We start from the raw sequence: 24,485 nt of genomic DNA on the forward strand, positions 1-24,485 counted from the left end.
CTGCTCACTCCCCATAGCAGCGCTCCTGGATGTGCCGAGGGGAGGGCAGACATTGCCCGAGTGCAGTGTAACTGCTGCCACTTTCTGCTGCTCTCTGCCCCCAAACCTGACTTTTTTCTCACTGTCAGCTGCTGACACGCTGCCAAGGGACACAGCGCTGCTGCGATCTCCAAAGACCTTTTTGAAGCTTAAAGGCAGCGGCTTTGAAACCCCTTTCCTTGGTGCCGTGTGGGATCCCAAACAGCAGCACGGACACTCAGGCTCTGTCCTGCCAACACGGAGCAGCCCTGCAGAGGTGCTGCTGCAGAAGCACGCAGGCTGCCTTAGCAAGGTGACTGGGCTCAACATCAAATCCAACTTGGGTTCAGAGACTTTCCATTGTTTTCTGAACTCACCGCGGCATCTCACAGCTGCAGGTTCGTATCTTGCTTTGAGACAGCTCTCATCATCCTCACAGCAGGTTCCCTGTGTATTTCCCACCTCGAGGAGCACTCAGCGTAATGATTTTATTCATTTACCGCTACTGCTGAAAGAAAGAAATACTTGATTTAACACACTTAAGCAACATTAGCAACACCTAACCAAGCCTGTCCCCTTTGCTCACTCTCTGGTCTCTGATCCCCACTTTCTTCCACTGTAGTGGAGATGACACAGCCCCATGGCAATGCTGGCAGACCACCTCGAGGTTATCTAAGGAGGCACAAGAGATGTAAAACATTCCATCTGCTGTCACTGTGGGCCATGTTAAACCACTGTTGAGTAGTAGATCGCTTGAACACCGGTTCATTTGCTATCCAGTAAGTGCTCTGCTAACCTAACAACTGTAAGAAGTATTCCGTAGCACTGCTATCATGACCCAGATACTAATTAATACAGTTGAAGCTGTTCAGGAAAATTCATAGAGTGGTAAGGTCAGACTTGGCCCCTTGGCTTGGAAGTTCAGCTCTGAACGTGCTGCTTAACAACAAACCTCTTTGACTGCTCAGTTAATTACAGCCAACACAAGTCACCAGTTGCAGTTATCACCTGTACAGAATACAAGAAAAACAAAGGCAAACAAACTTGAGCACACTGTGATCCGAAGGGACCTGGAAAAGCAGAAGTGAGGAGGTCATTCAAACATCCAGAAGACAAGGTGATCAAAAACCAAAGGGAGCTCACCAAAAAGCCAGCGGCAGTCCTGGGATTCCATTCCTATACAGAGTAGCTATGCAATTAGTTTACAACAAGCCATAGCAAATGAAAACTTGATTGTGAAAAACCTAACTAATTGCAAAATTGAACAAGTGTCTGACAAAAAAAAAAAAAACAAAATGGTTGGAGTGGATAGCATTTCAAGTTGATTAAAACTGCAGGGATTTTGAAAGCCATCTCCCTAATACAAACTATTTTCTCCTTTGTATTTTGCTCAGGTTTCTCAGCTCCATGTGCAGGTGTTAGGCTGAAAGGTGTTTATTGGCTTCAGCTGAGCTGGAGCTCAACACTCACCACCATGGAGATGCACCTGGGCTTCGCTGCACGGACTCCTGGCTGCACCGTCTTCTTCTCAGCCTTCCTGAATTAGAGCCCAGGAGCTTACTACTCTTTTCTAAATGTATTATTTTTGCGTGCTCTAAATCAAATTCCACTTGTTAGCTCCTTAAAAGTCAATCGGGTGCTACGAACATTCATAGGATGGTTTGAGCTGGAAGGACCTTTCGAGGCTGCCTGGTCCAACCCCCTGCACTGAACAGGAACACCCTCAGCTCCACCAGGTGCCCAGGGCCCTGCCTGGCCTGACCTCGTGCTGAGCTCTGGGTAAGGGTGAGGAAGGTCAAGGATCCCTCAGTATTTGGAGCCCTTTCCCCCAACTCCAAGTAGCCCAGAGTCTCTGGCAGCTGAGGAATTGCAGCAAAGCGTTTGCTAACGCAGCAGTTGGAAGTAAACAAACCTTTAAGTTTTCCTTGCATGACACTAATGTCATTTTAGTCATTCCCTGCTAGAAGACAGCAATTCCTCTCGCAGTGCCTTGCTTTCTCCTCCGCTAATTAAAATGATGAGGGAGAGTACAGTTTAAAAATGAACTGCTCTTCCATCTACCTTCAAGAGATAAAAGAGTGAAGCTTCACCGTCTAAAACCATCTTCATTCTGAAATACGCAGCCTATCGCTCCCTCCCTTTTCATGAGGTGGACACAGCCAGCTAGAAGCGATTCAACCAACACAGCAGCTACCAAGCCATGGAAGAGCACATTATTCAGACTGGCTTTAGCTAATAGCTGAGATATATTAATTACTGTAATTCATGGTTTCGCTAGAGTGCTTAATTTAATGCTTATGTACATACAATTGCCTTACAATAACTAATCAAGAAATAATGAGAGCCAGCATTGATATGAAATGTGAGGCTTGCAGCTCACAGCCTTGCTGGGCAGGCAGCCATCTCGCTGCGTTCTCTGCCCTCCTGATGGCAGTGCCCCCATCCTGAGCACTGCACCGCTTCCAGACAACAGTCACACGACAGATGCCCTGGATGGAGATTACAGCTCAGCCCCATCTCGTCTCATTTAGTGCCCAACATTAAAAGGAGGCTGAGGGTTTGAGTCTACTTAGCACAAAGCAGTTACTCACATCACAAAGGGCTTTTCTGAGTTGGCATCCTTGGCACCATCTCAGTGCAGCAGGAAAGATGCGAACAGGAATAAGAAGTCTATTAGAGCAGCCACTCCACATCAGGTCAGCAGTTTCAGCACGTGTCATCATTATGCTTTCTCACAAACGAATTACAGCACGACATCAGCATCTCCCTTACTGCCATGAACTGGCACTCAGCCACTTGCAGCTTTCCAGTCTAAGATTTCTGTTTTGCTGCTTTGACCCTTTCATCTATTTTAGAACTACCAATGGTTGTCGGCTGTTGTTACGCGCCAAGGACTCCCACCAAGTGCTCCTTTAAATCTTAAGGATAAATAAATTGTATCTTAAAAACAAGGTATTTCTTCTGTTGTTTATTCACATCACTGAAAAGTTGATGTGTTTCAAATTTAATCGAAACAGAATGGCTTTATTTCTCCTCCCCTCCAAGCACCGTACGATAAATACTAACATTATATATGATTCCACTTGAGATCATAGTGATACGTTAAGTTCAGGACACCTATTTTGGTCGAGAGGCACCATATTCAAACAGGAACAACACTTCCACTCATTCATCTTAGCAAAACCCAGCCTATTAGGGGATCCCCGCTGAGGAGCTTTGTTCTTATGAAAACAATAAACAAGTAATACCAGGATGAAACTCATGAACACGAACCGTAAGAGATGCCACCTACTAGCAGCCTCGCTAAACCTAAACAAGCAGCTTCCTGTTTACAGAAGCACTCCCCGAACAACTTCTCCCCCTTTTAATGAGATAATTCTGATGCTAGAAAGAACCGTGTCACAGATGAGTCACAGCAGACCTACCTCAAGCAAATTCAACAGCTCATTGAACAACGGAGCCAAAAGGTTCTTGTTTCCATTTACAGCAAGCGTGGCCACGCTGCCATTATCACTCATGGTGCACAGAACCTCATTGAGAACAAAATCAGACTCCATGAGCTCTTTCTGAAACCTTTAAAACCATTTTTAACTCCAAAGCACGTTACAGCAGCTAAAAATCACCTTCTGTCAACAAGTTCTAATGCAAAAGCCCTTAAAATCGGGTGAAAATAGTTTTGTCACTTGGAACAAGGAACTGAATGTATTTAAAATCTCCATTAAAATAAACACCGGAGCAACCCGCTCTTCATGCATATGCTTCCAGATAAGAAAAAACTAATTAGAACCAAACAAGTTCTGCATACTCCATTACCCAGGTGGAATGTTTATATAAAACTCTAAATCAGCCTGATGCCCTCAGGAAGAATCCAGATTGATTTACCTGCACGATATTACAGCATCGGGCACGCTACTGTTTTTATGTTTCTCTGGAAAATGTTTAACCTGTTTTCCTGGGATTAAAAACTGCCTCTACAACAGCAGACAGCTCAACCATTCCATGCTCCTTACAACACATTCCCCAAGCAAAGACACGCTAACTCTACCGGTACGAAGTGTATAGCAGAGCAGCTACACGACAGAGCCATGTTCATTTATGACTACAAAGTTAATTTTTTTTTTTTTTCCAACTTTGGTATTTTACCAGCTATTTCCAAGAGTGCAAGTGAACTGTACAAAATGGCTTTTAGTTCATTCCTAACTTCTTGCTCAATCAGTGACTGATAAGCCACAAGCCAGAGCATCTTCTTTCTTTGCCCTACCCAGGAGAGCAGACATGGGTGGGCTTACCTGTGACCCACGAGTAGGATACCTGTGTGTCACTACCACCACTTTCTCCTTTGCCCCACCACCCTTCAAAAGGAAACAAACTCTCGCTCTGACAGTGGCTTTACATACTACAAATACCTAGGTAAAGTATCCTGCATTTTATAACAATCAAGAACTATGTATCTAAATCACTACAGTAAAAGCATCCCTATTCACATAAACTACAGTTTTTGACTGACAGCTGCTTTGTAAGCTTTGCTACAGAGCTGCTTCCTGGCACACATCCTAAAAACTTCACATGGGATAAAAGTTTCATCTCTTTCAAAAGCAGTACCAATACACATTCCACTTGGAGTTGTACAGCTAATCTAACAGCTTCAGATTCCGGTTGCCACAGCAGGAGCATGTGGTCACATGCAATTAGCTTATTAGTAATCTTTACCTTCTTTCAAAAAGCAAACTCTAAAGTACCTTAAAATCTTTCACTTGGTGACACCAAGTGGGCAAAATGATCAGCAGCATCTGCCTTTTTTACTCTTTACCAGCTACAAGACAGCTGTCAATTTATAGGGAAAATGGGAAAAAGAGATTCTCTATCTGGAAATCTCTTCATATTTGGACCACTACTTAGAGAAGACATGTAAAATGAGCTAGAATAAATGTTGCTGCTGCAGAAATAGGTTCTGCAGTGCCACCATCAGACTTTGAGGCCAAGTTTCAAACCTGAACAAGCTACAGAAACAGTTACATTTGCCCTAATTTGAATACTTGCTTTTCTTGCTGTAGGGGTATTAGGGCCTAATCTCTACAGTAGTTACATTAGCAGTCTTAATATTACTTGTTTAAACTGTTTGAAGTAAGCTACCAAACACCCCATAGAACTTACACAACTAAAACCTACTTACACTGTCTGGAGAAATTACACTGTACCATGCATACAGCTACTGCATCACATTTATCAAAGACATGCTGGGTAATAAAGTGCCATTTCTTTATGCAATGAGTGACAAAAACAGACAATTTTTTTTTTTTTTAGAATTTTAATGTGTATCAAAACAGTGTAAAGATTGTCTTTTCTTACAAGTCTATGCACAGAAAAATAGGTGGTGTTTACAAAGATTCGTCGCCGAGCTCACATCCATGTTCCACTGGGTTCCTTCTTCCTCAGACCAACGTGCTTTCAGCATCAACACCTGTAACACCACAGCAGGAATAAGTTAACCACCCAGCATTCATTTCTGACCTTGTCGTTAATTTAAGCGATATCATCAGAAAAACCTTTGCTCACCACCAGTCAATCTGCCGGTAATTCCAGCAATTTTTGGTTAATTTCATCATATGATATCTTCAGATCAATTGATACGTTTCTAAAATACATAGTGCCTTTGTTCTATATTGCTGTAAACAAAACTATACTGCAGGAGACAGCAACTCCTATACGTTTACCCTCAGTTATTTCAGCCCAATGAAGCGCTGTTCTGTCCCACAATTCCATTAATCATTCTTTTAGAGCTAAGAACACACAGAAACAAAAAGACGGCCAATGAAAATGCTCTCAAGCACACAATGTTTCTGAGACTGCAGCCCAAAAGCATCACGGTGATCTGAAAGCACACAGAATATCAAAACTCACCCAGAAGAATCTCCTGCTCTTGCAGTCTCACTTCTGTCCCAAGGCCTTCTAAAAGGCTGTAATGTAAACAGACATTAACAGCTATGAGTATGTGGCAGCAGAGACCTGCAAGTGATACTTAGATTTAAGGATACCAAGAAATAATTATCAGAGGGCTTTAATATTTTGAGTAAGAGAGGAAATAGACTGATTCAAGCTATGAGGAGTAAACCTACAAAATACGCTTCCTGTGTTTTTGACAAACAATATGCCTGATTTATTCTCAACAGATTCCACCTGGTAGAAATCTCCACGTGGTCCAATGAAATTCGCCACCTACCTTCACATTACGGCTCCGGAGAGCTACCTGCTCCCAGTCCTTATCACATTACATCATCTGGAAATTCCAGGTTCTGCAGAGCAAATAAACATTGCCCCATTAGTTCTAGTGGACAACGTCCAGACAACTCAAAGTCCACACACGTGTAGCTGTATTTCAGACAAATAAGAAGGTTATCGTCAGTTCTCGCATCTGACGGCACTTCCTATTCTGGGGTATCATCATCAACAGCCAGCAACTTTGATAGGTGATTACATTCAGAAACTGTTTAATCTCAAACTGATTGTACCCTTTCCCCTTTGTTGATAAAAAGCATTAGCTCTGTTAACAGGACGTAACGTTTGCTTTGATTAGCTTTATTTGCAGAACGAAGATATAATTATTACAGGCTATTTTCAATTAACAGCCTTACACTTAGCTACTTTTTATCACCAGTATTGAAAGAAATAGCTAGAATTTTCATAATACCTTCGCAGAAAATAAAGGTAACTTACTCTTTGCTTCAGGGCATCGTTCTGCTGGGGGAACAGACACCAAACACGCATTAAAGGAGTACTCTTCAGCAAGAATTCTAGAAAATCACAGAAGTACGTTTGTTAAAATAATAAGAAAAAACTCTCATTACCAACAGCGTGCATACAATTGTGTGTGTGGGTTTTAATAATGAATCACCGTTTTTCAAAGTTTTTTAGCTAAAGAAACTTATAAGTTTCCCTTGTGCAGTGTGCCAGACCGTATCTGCTACGTTTTCCAAATGTAATTCCACAGAACATCAGTCTGAAGGCTGTGACGGCCACTGCTCGAAAAGGGTCCGGCACATCAAGGATCAAAGGGGAAAAAAGGGGAGGAGAGACGGGCTATAATAATAAAAACCCACAGTAGGCCTCCGAAGGCTCAGTACTAAGAACCTCCCCCGCCCCAAGGTCTCCTAGCCCCGCTCACCTCAGGACGGGCCGCAGAGCCCTTCCAGCGGCGCTTGCGCACTCCTGGCGGGGCCCGGGGCCGGAGCCCGCCTCCATGAGGGCCCGCGGGGACGAGAGGAGCGAGGCCCGTTCTCCTTTATCCCCCTCAGCTGCCGCCTCAAGTGGTCGGGCCTACAGCCCTTTGGGGACGAGGAGGCACGGCCTGCAACATCGCTGCTCGTTGTGGGGAGTGGGGGGGTTAGTGATCCCTCACCTCACCTCAGCTCTACCAACGACCGGCCGACTACAACCAGACGCACGCGGCGAAAGGGCAGGAAGCGTTGCGGCCGCCGCTTATAAAGGCTCGGGATGTACCACGCTTCCGCGGGGGGGGTGGGCTGCACCGCTGTTCTCGCGAGAGCTGGGAGGGCCGTACCACTGCTCACGTGAGGCGGGGGGAGGAAGGCGTCCATTTCCTGCAGAGCGGGCGAAAGGGAAGGAAGGAGGGAGGGCTTTAATGGGGTCTACAACGAATTCCTGGAGGGCGGAATCTTTCTGGCTCCCGGATCACAAAGAGAAGGAAAGGGATTTGCAGGAAATCCTTCTATGCAATCTCCTGGATTTATGTTAGTTATGATAAAGAAGAAGCATCCACTGAGGGTTCAGTGCTCATTTTTAATTATCAAAACACAGAAAAAAAGGGGGTGAAAAACGGGAAAAAGGGGAAAATATTCCTCTTAGTAGATCCCTTCAACAGCAAACTTCAATTTTCTTGCAGCTACGATCCTGTGCTGTCATTAACACACAGTCCTCCCTTCCCAACACAGACGCGTTCCTGAAGCGTATTTATAACAGACTCGGTGCTCATGGCTCCTCTTCCTTGAATGCCAGCCACTGCCTACACCACTTTTCTCATTCATACACCCATCAGACCACCTGTTTCTATCAGCCGAACTGGTTTCCTGTTCCCATTCCATCTTTCAGACCAGCAGCCCACCCTTCACCAGGCTCAAGTGATGAATCTTTACCTGGAAACACAGTGGTTACCAACAACATGAAGAGCAGACCACAGCCAGGTCCTGACCCCAAACACAGGGAAGGATTCACAACAACACACACAGTGATGCTCATAGACCTAATGCACGATTGATACCTACCTCCTCCTTTCAGAAAATGGCAAGGTCATAACAGATTCAAAGCAGTAACACAACACAAAGATTTACTGGCAAAAAGAGACTGGTTAAATGAATTTGATCAGGGTCTTGAGGAGCGGGTAAGGTGTGGTTCTATTTTAAAGCTTTGGGAGGGATATTAATGGAAGCACACACTGAAATGAACTATTACAGTGATTGGACATTGCAGTCGTTTACTCTCAACAGCACTTTTTTTATGAGCCATATTTATATATTCAATAATTAAATATAAACTGCAGGGTGTCACAAAACAAGGAGAGAAGACGTGAAGCCCGGACAGTCCCTGGCTTACATTTCTCATTGCTGTACCTTTCGCTTTACCTCTCATTTTACATGCTGCTTACCCATAATAAAGCAGTAAGAAAAGTTAACTGCAGAATCCTTACTTTTGTGAAACATCAAACCTACTCCAAAACCAACCAACCAAAAACCACAAATAAACAAAAACACAAAACAAAGAGAGGAAGAGGGAAAAAAAATGCTAAAAGGCAGACAGGAGATTTACAGACATTTTGGACTGACAGAACCTGGGAAGTAGGGACTCAATCACAAAATGGTTGAGGTTGGAAGGGACATCTGGAGGTCACCTGCCAACCCCCTGCATCAACAGGGCCACTCAGAGCATTTCCAGGCAGCTTCTGACATCTCCAAGGAGGAGACTCCACAACCTCTCTGAGCAGCCAGTGCTCCATCATTCACAGAGTAAAGAAGTGCTTCCTGAAGTTCAGACAGAAACTCCTGTGTTCCACTTGGTGCCTCTGCCTCTTATCCTAACGCTGGGCACCACTGAAAACAGCACGGCTCTCTCTTCTTTGCATTCTCTCTTCAGGTATTTACATACATTGATAAACCCCCCCCAAACACACACACAAAGTCCTCTTCTCCAGGATGAACAGTCCCAAAGACAAAGCAAACATCTTCAGACTGTCAAAAAAAATAGCAGACAATGTTTTTTGCCACCTGTTCTGTTCAGCAGAACGCGACGTGCCATCATTATTCCTCATTTCGAATTGTTGGCAATCAAAATATATGCCACAGGCAAGAGGAAGGAAAAATTGCAGCTGCACTCTGATCAAACTTTTATGTAGAGAGGATATGCAAGTAAAAAAAAAAAAAAAAGCTGAATGTAACAAGTCAACCATGTGCACATCCACATGTACTATACAAGAAGAACACTCAAAAATATTGACATGGGACAGTGATCCTAGTTTTCCTTTTCTCTTTCAGTTATATATATGTATAGTTAAACAGCACATAGGAAAACATCACTATAGCTTTTTTCACCATGGCCAACAGGAAATTTCCACAAATATAAAAGTGTAAGTTTTTAAACTGTTAGATTTCTTCAAAACATAATACAGCTGGATGAGAGAAATATAATTTCTCAATACGTAACTAGGAAAAAAAAAAAAAAACCTTCAGGAATTTACACAATTCTCTCAAACAACCATCTTTGCAGTCTGAAACACTGCAATCCTTGCTACAGCAGAGCACAGTATCACCAAAACAAATAAATGAAAGGAATTCTTTGAGAGCAGTGATGCTATATGGATACCGTATGAAACCTCACTGTACTGCAACATTTGATTTACATTCATTATTTTGGAGGAAGGGAACAGTCCCTTTATGCTTCATCCTTGCTGGCTGCTTACCCAGGAAGCATTATTGTTATTACTTTAAGAGGAAAGGTGCTGGTAAGTGCCAGAAGGGCAAGGCAATGGTGCTGACTGTGAAATGCCCTGTTCTTTGGATGAACTGTGTAAAATATTTTGTTAAAAGATTCCATGTTAAAAATATTAAGAACAAAAAGGTCTTCTTAAAAATACAGAGTATCTCTCCCTCTTCTTTTAAATTCAAAGTTTAGGGAAAAATGTTTGGCTAGAATTAACTACAGGTTTGCTGTAATTAACATATATGACAACGCCCTACATAACACAGGGCCAACCACAGACTCCAGACAAACATGATTGCTTTAGGTTTCAAGTGGCATATGCATCTCTATTTTTGTATAAAAGGAGCTGAGACATTTCTGGAACCTTCACTGCAGAGTCTTTGCCAGTGTTCAGCTTTTGGGCAAAGGAAATCTTGCCACACTGCAGAGTCACAATCTTGAGGATGAAGGTGTAAAATCATGATTCTGTATCTGATCCAGAACTGCTTTCTCGGCTGATTTCAATTTGTAGAGATGGTAAATTATCCAGTCGACTCTTTTTTTGTCGAGACTCCTCTTTCTCCTTAATGAGAGCACCCCAAACCCGTTGGAGCTCTGAATCATCTTCCTCTGGAGATGCCACGGAGTTTTCAGGTTTATCTGAAGTCTTTTCTTGTGTCTTCGGAGCAGACCCTAATCGGGTCCATAAATTACCTGATTAGATGAAAAACAAGCACTTTTAAAAATAACAAGAATGTACTGCTTTTCTTTAAACTTGTACTCCACCACAAAACTAACCTGACTTCTTCTCTCTGGTATCAGAGTAGAGGCCTTTTACATCCTGCTTGGGGATTCCTAGCCGGCTGTGTACATCTGATATTGGTTCTCGACGAGGAGCAGAGATGCTGCCCGGAGGCTTAGCTTCTGGAGAATGTGGTCTTTTTCCCAGCCTTTGCCGCACATCTAGGGATATTTTCAGTGATTAAAATGACAAAAATCACGTTGCATTTACTTTAGTTCTAATCTGATGTTCATTGCACACTTCACAGAACTCAGAACTAGACCAATGTTCTTATCTTTTCTATACTCTTTTCATTAAGTCCTTCATATTCAGATGTCAGTCTTGACAATGCTTGCAATAAAATGTTAACCAGATTTCACTGTTCTTCAGCAATAAATTTGGTAGTTAATGTTTTCAGGTTGTATTTTGTCCAGATGACTAAAAAAGTAGCAGTTATTCCATGGCTTGCTGCATTTGTTTTAGCAGCCCAGCATAGATGTATCCAGCATGAGATATAAGATAACTGTTATGCCTTTATTTATTTTTTTTTCAGATTATAGATACTTTGCCTTAGGGTTCTAATACCTCTTAATATTCTACAGAATAAAATGGAAATAAGAACATACAAATGCTGAATATACTGACACTTAACCCATGATCAGTCAGATAATTCTCTGGACACTATCTGTGTCAGAAGTAGCTGAAATTACACATATCTGCATCAAAAAAAGCAAGTCAATTAGCATTAAATAACTAATAAATAAAAAGACTGCCATTTGAAAAAATACTTCCATATACACATATATACATGTATACATATACATACTCCTATATGTGTATTATCTCATGTAGTTCATACCTCAAGTTGCAGTTTGCACATGAGCTCCACCTCAGTACAGGTTCCTATAGCCCCATACAGAATCTGACTCAATAAGTAAGCAAATCAAAAAGGACAAAGTGTATGTGGGGGGGAGGGGGGAATTAGATGCAGGCAAAGAAACTAGATAAAAATAAATGTCACTCTTTCACTTAAATGTACTTTACTTTTCCCCCCAAAGCAAGCTCCAACTCTGCCTCTTAGTGAGGAAAAACTAACCATACAAATGCAGAAATTGCTGCTGAATGGGATTTCCTCACGTTTCTAAGTTGCAGTGGAGGACTGCTGTAAAATGACTACATCGATTATTAAAACAACAGTCATAATTCTGCACAAAGTAAGAGTTTCCAATTACCTGATTTTACAATGCTGCTTGGCTGCCGCAGCCCGTTATTATTCTGACGTTTCTCTTCTAACAGTAGCCTTACATCTACAACTTTGTCCGACGATCCTTTACTGCCAATCCTGTTTTTCACATTACTGGTTGCTATGCTATCTGCTCGCATGGAATTCCTAAATAAAACAACAATAAGGTCCCTTAAACAAAATGAAATCTAGCGTAGTTCTCAAACCTTCTTGTATGTAAAATTATAGAAAACAATGCTATCAGGATTGCTTTACTGAGAAACAGAGGTGAAATACAAATAAACAAAAAAAAACCAACAATGTCACTTATACGAGCATGTTTTTCAGTCAGAATCCAAAGTCTAACTGTAAACACATGAACTCCTCAGTATCCATTGCAAGGCAGATATTGAGCTTGTCTCTGTAAGGCTGTGCCCTCTGGGTCAAAATTCAAAGCAACCTCAGAACTGGTAAAAGATTTGACGTTATAATGAACCATGATAATGATTCATACTACCAAAGGGATGTATTTTAAAATTATTCTAATTGTCCACAATATATGTAGTTTTGGTTAATAGGCCCATAATGGACATAAATTACTTTTTTTCCATCTACACCTGCGGATGGCTGGTCTACCTATGACCCAGAAGAGCTTAATTTTGCTTGCTTGCCTACATTTTCATTGATTCCACTTTGAGCTTTATTATGATCATGACGCTGGGTTACAGAAATCTACAAAGGAAGCTGCGTTTTAAAAATGTGAATTGGAAAGAAAAGATTGACACAGGCTTTTCTGTATTTTGCATTTCACCTCTACAATATCTACTGCAAAATTATTTTAAGAATTGAAATAGCAGCTTCAACAGTTTGCCTTCAAGCTCTGACAGTACTGTCACTGATTACATTTAAAATGCCTTTTCACTGATACTTTTAAAGAACAGGAAACCTTTACCTAATATTTTTCAGTTGTGATTCCACTTCATCTGCATACATTGTCATTTTCATGCTCTTTTTGGGAGAGGGGGTCGATATCATTTTCAGTTCAAGATCATAGTCCATTTCATCAGAATCAGATGCGCTTGCACTTGATCTCCTCGCCGTACCGCGGTCTCGGGACTGTTTGAAAGGCTGTAGATCATCACGGTACTCAACAACAACTCTGTCATCTTCGTCCATATCCTGAACCTCTTCTTCTTCCTCTTCCTCCTCAATAGGCTCCTCAGGAACATTTACCAAGCCTATAGCAAAACAAACTGATTCTGAGAAACTGAAGTTTACCATCTATCGTAGATAAGAAGAAGGCAGAAAATTATTACTGTAAAGAAATGATGCAATAGAAATGAGTCTTTGTAGTTCTTCAAGGCTAAAAAGAGAATATTTTGCAAAATATTGTAAGTGAAGTCTATGCTACAGAACAATCTAAGAGGGAGAAAATGACCATGGGAGAAAAAAAGCCCAGAGCCCACTATCTCAGAATACTGCTCAAGCATGTATCCAGACCCAACATAGAAGGTATAACTGCCTCCTGTTGCAGGGCCAGTTCACACTTCCTGAACTAAACATAACATTTCCTATGATCTTGCAGGGCTTAATGTGACAACTGCTGGCTCATGAGAATCCTCTTAACTCCTGTAAGTAGTAATGCCAAAAAGAATTCCTCACACAGTGATTTAAATATAAATAAATATTTCCAGTATACAAACTTCACTTCAGAAGGCAGCAAAGATTTTTACCCCAATTATTTTTCTAACCCACACCCTCTACCTTGTGGAGCAGATGGAGACTTTCAAGTCCTTTTAACAGAATTTTCTAATCTTTATTGTTCCACGTCTACAGATTGTTTGGTCATATAAAAGAAGAATTGAAATGGCAAGTAAAGCAAATTGCCAGAAGTTTACAAACATTTATCCCTTCTTTTTGCCCCTGGTACTGTAGCCTCCACGTCCTAAACTTCTAAAAAACTAACATAGCATGAAGAGTAGCAGACATTCTGGCAAGGCGAGGAGCAGCACAAAGGTTTTGCTTCCACATTTCTTGCAAACTCTTGATACGCAATTTAGGAATGGATTATTTTTTAGAAGTACACCTCACTTCCATGCACTGAATGGTATTAGATAAGACAGTACTCAAGGTCCTTTCCAGCCCTCCACTTCCCCAGTTACACTCGTACAGGTTTGACATATTGCCATCAATTACCTGAATGACGATGTTTGTAAGGAGGAGTCAAGCCAACGTCATCCCCAATAAGAGTCCTCTTCTTTATCACGTCCCGATGGATTCGACGTGAATGGTATCTTCGTTTCCTGAAACACCACAAAAAGAATGACATTCCTATCACAAGAAAAAAAAACGAGCTGTAATTAATCCTGGATTAAGCATGCGCAATTATCACTCACTTTAATAACAAATACATTTATGTCAGAGACCTGTTCTGCATGTCTGTTCTGAATACAAAGCTTTCTACTATCACAAAAGATATTCCCCTAGCAAATACATCATCACTTTGCAAAAACATTATTCAACCTTCAGAAATATCTACAGAAAACAAAAGAAAAAAAAAATCTACAAGTTAGTTTTGAACCACCTTGTCTGAGCATCCGCAGCATTCCAATTCCTCCATCCTGCACTCACCAAGAATTACTAAGAATCCCCTTCATGCCTCCATAATTCGGATTGCCATACTTCATGTAATACTGGCTTCTCCTTGCAGCTCCCAGTTCTTTTTTGTCATCTGAAAAAACACACATTAAAGGAATATTTCCTCTGAGAACATACCTCACTAGCGTTCAGTCAGACACAGAGTGAGTGAAAGGAAGTCTGAGTATGTCTTACAAATCCCTATTATTTCAATTTCCTTCCTGAACAATACAATTTTCCTGACACCTCGACTGAAATTTCTCCTACCACCACAGTTTTATTTGTGCCCAATTCCCTGGACACTCTGAGTTTCTGCATATCAGCTTAAAGGAGCATTACAGCCCACTGCAACTGCTGGAGGCTATACTTACCTTATTCCTGACCTTTCCTTTCTTTATGGATCTGCCATCTTCCACATGGCTCAGAAATTATATGCGTTTTCATTTTATTCATTAATATGATTTAATATCTCTATTAAGCAACAATTTCCATCAGTACCTCATAAACATCTCCAATGATTTTCATATTTATAAAATGTAAAAATTTACCTCTGTGGAGAAGTGCATCATAAAGCCTATTCTATGGTACTGGGAAGAATGCCCTGAACCCAAGATAATATTTCATGTACAATAATCTTCATACAACGTGAACTGGATTTAATTCACACATTACATGTGTATTCTTTGCAAAATCTTAATACCTAACAATTAGCAAAAAAACCTAACAATTTTGCAAATAAAGATTAGGTAGTAGGTAATTAATTAGTCAACAAATAAAACTGCAACAAGCAATTAATTCATTATGCTTGTTAAGCTGTTCATTTACCTTTAGTAGCAAATCTCATGAATAGCTTGTTTCCTTTAGCCAGTTTATTGGCAGGGCGAAGATCATTACGCAGGAGAGAATCCTCTTCTACCTGGGTGAGGGCATCCAACTTTGGGGGCAAAAAAGGTATTTTGGACTCAAAAATAAAATTCCTTTTGAATGAAAATGGATTGCTTGCAGAGAAGCAATCCCTCGGTTACTAAGTAAGTTACCTCTCGAATTCTGTTCAGACTAACTCCACTTTTTTCTTGACAAATTACTATGTATTATTAAAGTTCTTTGCCAAAAGGTTTAAAATATTTTTGTCTCTTCCTTCATAACATTTTTTCAGATTATTAAATGAAAGACATTTTCAAATGAAACTACAGTATGACTGAAATGAAGAAAAGAAATAAACTTAGACACTGAAACAGAACAACTTGATTTCTTTTGTTTGTTTCACTTACAAATGGTTTCACCAATGGCTTCCCTTGCCCTCACACAGTGACTTACAGGCATTATTTTTTTTTTCATTTACAGCTGCTTTCTGTAAGCTAAAATTCAGATTTCCATAATCTGGGTGAGCGTTCGCTGAGCCATTCCTAAAGAAAATACTAATGACACCCATTATATATACTCAACCAGTGAAGATTAAACTACTTTCAAAACATCAACGTGTATGCTGATGCCCACACAAATCTACAGGCAGCCTAAATCCTCTTTTCTTCCCCACTTTATACACTGCCTTCTATACTGAAAGGCTGTTGCCTTCCGCTATTTTTCTTTCATTGTCTCCTTTCAACAGGACAGAGCAGCCAGTCTAGCTCTAACATGCTGGCTGCCCTATCAGTCTTCAAAATCTACTTTCACAAAGCATTTTTATGAAGCTATTCTCACCAGCAGCATGCCTGCACTTCCTGTCATTTCCCCACCTAATTTACTTTGGTAATTGAATGAATACATCACATCAGTAACAGCAAAACTTCCATAATGGAGTTTTCATTTTCTTTCTATACTGACCTCAATGTCACTTGGATTTTCGTCCTCAACCTCGCCTTCTTCTGTCTCATCATCAGAACTTTCCTCCTGTTTTTCTAAAAAGGAAAATAATCAGGAAAAGAAATCTACATTTTAATGCTCCAGTTCATTTGAATATTATGATCTACAGTCTCTGAAATCAAACTGAAGGTGTTATCCATTCTTCTGTGCAGCCTAGAGAGTAATCAAAACAGTGAACGCCTACAGAAATTTGAAGCACACATGAGCACAGAATAACATGACACAGGTAAGTGCCTGAGGCCGCACGCACGGATTATCAATTTACTTATTTGAAAGCAAATGAAATTGCACTGCAATTTCAAAGTATGACAGAGATCAGCAAGGACAAGACTACAAAAGGCTTATCAAAGCCCATCTCCTTCTGCCTCCTTTCCAAATGCTGCAAGTACCTGCAGGTATCCAATATTCCCAACATGAAACAGGTTACTACTCAAAAGCTTACATTTTCTGAGAGACCTGAAAAAAACAGTGACTTGATTTTGAAGTGAAATAGCTAACGGAAGAGTACACAGTTCCAGAACTATGTATACTGTGAGTTGTCTGCATAGGTTCTTCAGGTTTTGTTGTGTTTTTTTAGCTTGTGGGAAGTAAACTGTTATTGGAATTTTTTTTGAGCCTTCTTAAAAAGACATACGACTGGAAAAACCATCTTCTATATTTCAGAGTTCCTTATCTTAAATCTCCTCTGACTGGACTTGACAACTTCTAATAGAGAACAACAGCTATTCAAAAATTAGCCAATTAGCCAATCTGACTCCAAAGAGAGAATTTCAGTAGACAAATTAGCTAAAATCAAATATTAACTGACTTCTATGAGGGACAGCCTTCAACATGTTTTTATATTAGCTTCTCACTGTAAAGACTGGTGTCCTGCAACCCTAGATGTCTAGACAGACCTCAAGCTCATACCTAGAAAAGAAATGTAACTAAGCCAGATTACTTCAACAGATCTGTATGCACCTCACACCTTAAGATGTAATTTGCACAGCTTGCACTCCATCCAATATCCCACTTTTCCAGCTGAACAGGTGAATAAGTTTATGTAGGAGGAATTTAGATGACACGATTTTGATGATGAAATACGTACACTGTAGCCAACAAGATTAATATACATATCTTTATGCTCCATTTAAACAAGACATTCAATAATCTCCAAAAACTTTGTAACAAATCTTACTTGAAGCATTATCAATATTTTAAAGTCACACGGATGGAGGAGGAGCCACTGCATTGCAGAGAAAAGCAACAAGAAGAAAAGGGAATGAGTTAGAAACATCCACAAGTTTAAAGCCCACATTTTACAGAAAGGCTTTTGGTAGCACCGTGAATATAAAATAGAGATTTCTGTTCTTTTTGTTCAAACGCATGTTTAAGCAAAATCTGGGAAGAGTTCATAAATGAAGCACCCCCCCTTCACTTTGCACTCTTTAGGGCAGTACTTTGAAACAATTGATGACGTTGGTCTGACTCTTAATTTACACCTCTACAATGAATTTACAACTAAGGCATTGAGATACCAAATTTATCACAACGCTGAGCTGTACGTTCGCTGCTTTCCTCTTTTGTAACTGACCTCTCAGAGTGCTTCTGTCTTGAAAGTAAAGCAGCCAAACTTAGAGCTGATACACACAGCAGCGAGGTGACGCACTAGCACAGCAGTGTGGATGGTACACGTGAAGGATGGTGTTGTATCAAGCCAAAGAATAAACCGTGGTATTTCAAAACCAAGACGCTTTCTTACACCTGCTCTTTTCCACAGGTAAAATATCCATCCTTGCACTGCCTTTGCACACACATAACACAGACTTATTCCTGTGCAACGTGTACCACTATGAATACCACATCCAAATTTGACCCTGCATCTAACATGCTCAGCACTGACCGAGTTACTGCTTTTGCTCTAGCTCCAACCCACCTTTTAAGAAGTAGTTTCTTCAAAAGGTTTCCAAGATGAAAGCCTTTTTTAAAGTGGCAGAATACATTTACCTGAAACTATATGATAGAAGCTCCTTCAGTAATTCAGATTACGCAGTACCCAAGCACAAGTTTAAAGTTTAATTGATTTTACTAGATGACATCTATATATGCATATCTCATCTACCTTTCTTGTTTTTTTCAGCTGTCTTCTCTTCATTGTTTTCTCTGCCTTTTGGTTTCTCTTGATCAGGAAAGGAACTCATGTTTATTAGAGCCCGTGTTGCTGTTACTTCATCAAGCCAGACCACATTGCCTATGACATACAGATAGAAACATACACAAAAACATAATGCAGTTTGTGTCAACAAGCAGTCACGTGCACTGCCTTACTGGTGGGAAACTGCTAACAGAAGTTCAGAAATGTTCTTATGTGACATGACTAAAAAGTAATCAGACACATCTCTAGTAAGGGAATTTGTGTTCTTTAACTCTTGTTCACCTGGGGGACACACAGCTTTCGTCTCGTTACAAAAACACACAACAACTGATCAAAACCACACCACCAAAAAGCATAACCATATATGTACCAGAGCAAAGGATATTACAGTACTGAATAAGGGCCACTGTATTTCATGAATGTGTCAGCACAGAAATACAATTAAAGATCAAAAAAAAAAAAACCAAACAACCCAAGAAATAATCCTTGATTATGCCTCTTTTTCTTTTTTTTAATTTAACCAAACCTTGGACTTTAACACAGAAGTCTGTTAATCTTTTCCAAAGAGCAGAAAAAGAAGAGACTGCTCAAGCACTTTAAAGAGGCTACACTGTACACAGGTTAACAACACGAGTTAGTAAGTGCTTCATGTATGTCTCATGTATCAGCAGATGCTACTGAAGTAAAACTTAAAAACTTGTAAGGCCCATTAAGAGCATCTTATACACGTTCATATAGAAAAAGCGACAAAGAAAACACTTAGGTTCTGAGCAAAAGATTTCTGCAGGGATGCATTTCGGGCAAATGCAGTAACAAATGCCATTTTCTGCTGTTGTTACTGCCATTTCCTGAGTTGCTGAATAAGTGAACGTAGATATCAAGAAAACTATACACAGCGTCCCCAAATAAAAGATTTTCTTTTCAATTACTTGAACAGACAAGATTTATGAGGCAAAGAACATCCAAGCTTCAAGTTCCAGCTAATAACTTTTTATTTATGTATGCCTACCTGCTCTAGACATTTCCACATATTCAAAGCCTTTATCATTTTATGTTCACCAGTTTGAAACACAGAACGGTCTAAATTCACTTTTGAAGCAAGGCAGGTTGAGATGTAATTCAGTTGGGAACGTTACATTTTTTGTCATGCTGTGACACAAACATATGCTGAAAAGGCAATGCTTTTTCCTTATATTTTCACCAAGTGTAGTTTTCATATCAATGCCCATTGCAGCCAGGTGTACCAATGCACCATTATACTAATGTGCCAGGATGCCAACCCAAGCACAGCATGGAGACTGCTCACTAAAACTGATGTGTTATAACTACAAATGGGTAAAGTGTTGCTACAGCTTTGAAGTTTGCACTTTTGCACGGCAAAGTTCGCTCTGGCTTCACGCTAAATTCACTCAGGCAACATTTAAGAAAAGGATCATCACATCATCTTGTAAAGGCAGATATAAAGGTTAACCTGTGCACTTGGCTGCCATCATCACAGGTTCATCTAGCAGCTCTTTACTGCCAATGTCTACCCAGGGGTCGCTGCATTTCAAACAGCCTGTACTTATTTATAGTACACCATATCTTTTGTTTTGCAGTTGGACACAGTTCCTTCATGGTCATGCCAGGGGGCCACACTATTAACTTTCAGAATTCAACCATACTGCTAAAGAAAACAGTTCCTACCTCTCCCTCCCATTAATTTACAGGATTTCTAGCCAGCAGACACTCAGCTTCCAGTCCCCAGCTGTAGCAAACAGCTCTTGTGCAGTCTTTAGTAGCACTGAGGAAAACGTGACTGCCAACAATCTTTTATCTTTCTGGCAATCTCACTGCACATATACTCCTCACAACAGCCCTTGCTATGCGAATTTGCATTCCCTTTCCAATCTATGCATGTCTCATTCATCAGCCACCTTCCTCCACCCACTAATTCCTCCCTGAGAAAGGAACTAAACAAATTTAGCAACGTCTGCTCCTTCCCAGCACAAAACCGTGCCAACTTCTCTAGCTGCACAGTTAAATAATTTCTTCTCAGAACATTATTCTTTGTGACACTTACAAGCAGATACCCTATTTGTGCCAAAATGTAAGCAACATCACACTTGTGGACCATTTTTTCCCACATCAGAACTGGCAAGCTATTTTATGTTGCCCCTTTCTGACAATTTCAGTTTGTGAACAAACATTCCTCATCATGTTTTCTTTATTCCACTTTCTAAGAGCTACATAACTTGCTCCTCTGTGCACAAGTTATCTCCCCTCTTCAGCACTTCTAACTGTATTAATTAGACCACCGTATTTTGCACAATACCACTTTAACTTGTCATGAACTCAATTCACATCCTGCACAAGGGACTCTCCTGCCCTGACAGTTTGGGCACTGGCCGTGCTTCCAGCTACCAATGTATTTATTTTAGTCTCCTTCAACATCAGTAATATGGATAATGGTAAGCTATTTAGCTCATTTTTAAATCATTTTCTTTCTAAGTACTCATTCAGACAGTGGGTTTGATTTTCACCACACGCTATTAATTCTTTCCTTCTAAATCTCTTTTGGCTAAGGTTAATGAAAGGGAAACAGACAGACAAAGCCACAAAGACATCCGAGGTACAGCTACCACTGATATCAAGGATTAAGAACGACAAATAAACCATTCCATTTACTTACATGAAGTATCATCTAACCACTCGATATGAGCAGGAGGATACTCTTTGAAATAGGCAAAGATGTCCTGTGTACTCATTTCATCCACCCCACAAATGTAAATTGTGTCCAGTCTCACTTTAGGAATTGCTATAAAGAGGAAGAGAGATAAAACTGACATTCATTTCTATAAAGCAAGCTTTTATGTTCATAATATACGGATTTCTAAAGCAAACATTTAAAATAAGCTAAAGGGAAATTAATTAAAACAAAGTATTATGTACACCATTCTACAATACTAGAACTTGAGTTATTCCACACTGTAAAATGTTAACTGAAAATTAAAAAGAGAGAAAGGTGGCTGTAATACTACATGCACTGGTAGCTGCAGGTACTGAAAAGCATCAAACTGCCTTACAGAGGTGTTTTTTTTTTCTTTTTTTCTTTAAAATGCTACTAAAGTACTTCTACTAAGTACTGAAGAGACATAATACTAATGAGGCCCATGACCAGGACATAGTACAAGATTCGTACACATCTCATGGAGAGATGTTACAGGCCAAAGCTTAGCTGGCCCCTAGGCCTTGGGAGCTAACTGGATGCCAAAAATGCCAACCTGTTGTGTGTGCACATCTCTCAGATTATCTGCTTAAACTCCAGCACGTCCAGCTTGCCATCTTACAGCACATGTGCCATCACTCATGGAATCTGATCTTTCTATGCACAGGACACAGAGTCCTATGCTCACATACAAACAGTGTCCAAGGCCTTGTCAAGGAATTTAAATATTCTTAAGGCAGCACTGGTCCAGAAGACAGATCCTGGATGCGTAGCATTAGGTGCCACTGCCAAATATTAAATAAAAAATGTTTTTTTTTTTCTGATGCCAGTAAAGTAAGGAGTGAAAATGATAAGCGCTATTACAAAGTAGTTTAAAAAGTAATTACATTAAAATAAAATTGTTTTTAAAAGAAACCCATGATTTCTCTTGAAAATTATCAGGGAGATGTAGGAAACATTATAATATAAATCAAGAAAAGGAATTGTGAGGAAGTAAACAAAGGGATCTTTCCTTCTTGACTGTTGGAGAAACTCGTACCTTTCTTCATCATGTCCCGATCCAGAGCTACATTCCTTTGGGCAAGATTCACTTCAGCTCGAAAATGAAAGCGTTTTGCTCTTTGTTCCTTTTTCTCTATTGCTTCCTAAAAAATGCAAAACAATGCAGTCAAAACAGGAATCAGCACAGCCTTCCCAGCAAGATACATCATAGGACTGGATATTTAAAATACAATTCACCAAGCAGCAACAATCCATATTAATAATTCTGTTATTTCTGAAGAGATCCGTATGTTTCAGAACACAAAAAGAATTCACTGAAACATTACTGTGCCATTTAATACTTTTAAAGCAAGTTTGGCAACATAATGAGGATCAAGACACATGCAAACAAACTATCCTGAACCCATGCTCAGCTTCCGTGATGGAACAATAAATTATTTGTTCCTTCCTAACAAATGTACAGACGCTGTAGTAAAAAAAAAAAATAGCTGCCTTAAAGTAAACACTTTCTCCATCTGGAAAATTCATCTTTTAAGGATATTGAAATACTGTCACCCACATAAGAGAGAAAGCTCACTTGTCTCAAAGGGTGATATGCACTACTGAGTGGCATCAATGCAATTTCAATACAAACATTTTCAGGTTTTGGACACAAATTTTGCTACTTAAAAATTGCAAGAGAGAACCCATCCGGATGTTGTTCACAACCAACATAAGGAGAATTCTATAGTTACTGAAAACAGATAGCCTCTTAGGAAAGAAATCAAGTGTTTCCTCCTCTCCTGTAGCAATAATTAGAACACTTCAAAGAACCACAGGACAAAATTTACCTTGGATGTGACATCTATCCCTGTAATGAAACTTCCAGCTTTGTTTTCATATCTCCTACTAGTGTCCTGGAACAAAGCAAAGCAGTGATGAAATCTCAATGAATGCTGACAGCGACATACTTGCTATGCTAAAACAAACCTGGCCTATGAGGAATCCATCCTCTTCCCCTTAATCCTTACTCCAAGCTACATATCCCTATATAGACAGGTACACAAGCATTTAACTTCACTGACACCAGTGAGAGTTAAAGCACATCAAGAGAACCAAAATGCCTCCACTAAAAGGATTCTGTGCTTTTGCAATATTTAATTGCTGTACCTGTGGCTGCTAAGGTTTTCACTTTGTCTGAGCAACACAGCAGAAGTCATCAAACACCTTTCCCAACTACAATTTTCGGAATTTTCGTTTCAGGTGTAATTTTCTTGTAAAACACAAACAGATTTAACAGTGATGCTATAAACATAGGTGACTCTTGACATTTGCCATTTTTGGTTTAGAGGAAAGCCAGAACGTCAAACCATTTCCACAATTCAGCGAGTGTCTTTCACTTCTATTTTTTATCATTATTTTAAAACCAGTTTCCAGAAACAGCAATATGAAACACGACTGGTTTGATACAAAACTACAGACTGAGAGCGAACATTGCGAATGATGACAAACAAACGTAAAACTCATTTCCACCAATTGAGATGGCTGAAATCTAAGCCCGCAGCAAACAACACAAACCCTGGAGCAGTGCCCCAGCTCTGTCCCTTCTGCTGTCTGCATGTTTAACAATGACACTGCTTCATTCTGGAACCCTCAGAACCAACTCCCAGGGAAGGTTCGCAGCCTGAGGAACATACCTTGTCTTGCTATCTCTAAGGATAAAGGCACTGTTTACACTTGTGCTCCGATAATTATTTTGGCTAAAGGACTTTTTCTAGAAAGTAGGTCAGTCTCAGTTAGAAAACAGTCACACACCGAGCTTAACAGCTTTTCTTAGTATCCAACTTTCCTAAAGTTGCAGTTATTTAAAAGAGAAAGATATGAGGACAGGAAAATAAACATATTATTTTTTCTATGGAAAAAAGGCAACCAAAACACCGCCATCTGGGGTGACTGATGGAGCACAAGGAAGTACATACAGCAGGGTGCTGCCTCTTAGGCCACGTATTTGGGAGAAGCTGAAGCATGTTGGTCAACCAGCTAATTAGAGATTAGTTTCTCAAGCATTATCCACACGCGTTTTCAGAACAAAAGCCTTCTTAGGAGTTGAGATCAACTCTGACCCACTTTCACATATTCAACCTGACCGTACCTGAACTTATCTAGGGACAATGAG

The 24,485-nt window shown here is 40.2% G+C and overlaps 1 protein-coding gene across 3 annotated transcripts in view; it reads right to left on the reverse strand.

Annotated features, from left to right (window-relative positions):
* Positions 7,796-24,485, reverse strand: part of NCBP3 (nuclear cap binding subunit 3) — a 21,279-nt gene continuing 4,589 nt past the window's right edge. For 2 of the 3 annotated variants that reach the window (XM_021415458.1, XM_021415459.1), the window contains 12 exons: positions 23,161-23,226; positions 22,368-22,473; positions 21,293-21,418; positions 18,589-18,717; positions 16,449-16,522; positions 15,450-15,558; positions 14,619-14,718; positions 14,184-14,290; positions 12,940-13,225; positions 11,998-12,155; positions 10,783-10,947; positions 7,796-10,698 (listed from right to left, as the gene is read on the reverse strand). In XM_021415458.1, the coding sequence (XP_021271133.1) occupies positions 10,463-10,698; positions 10,783-10,947; positions 11,998-12,155; positions 12,940-13,225; positions 14,184-14,290; positions 14,619-14,718; positions 15,450-15,558; positions 16,449-16,522; positions 18,589-18,717; positions 21,293-21,418; positions 22,368-22,473; positions 23,161-23,226 (1,662 nt within the window). In that variant the 3' untranslated portion in view covers positions 7,796-10,462. Of the gene's footprint in view, positions 10,699-10,782; positions 10,948-11,997; positions 12,156-12,939; positions 13,226-14,183; positions 14,291-14,618; positions 14,719-15,449; positions 15,559-16,448; positions 16,523-18,588; positions 18,718-21,292; positions 21,419-22,367; positions 22,474-23,160; positions 23,227-23,887; positions 24,473-24,485 lie in introns of those variants that run through there. The other variant, XM_021415460.1, reaches the window with a different exon arrangement.

The sequence above is a fragment of the Numida meleagris genome, chromosome 18 (genome assembly GCF_002078875.1).
Source record: "Numida meleagris isolate 19003 breed g44 Domestic line chromosome 18, NumMel1.0, whole genome shotgun sequence".
Taxonomy (NCBI): Eukaryota; Metazoa; Chordata; class Aves; order Galliformes; family Numididae; genus Numida; species Numida meleagris.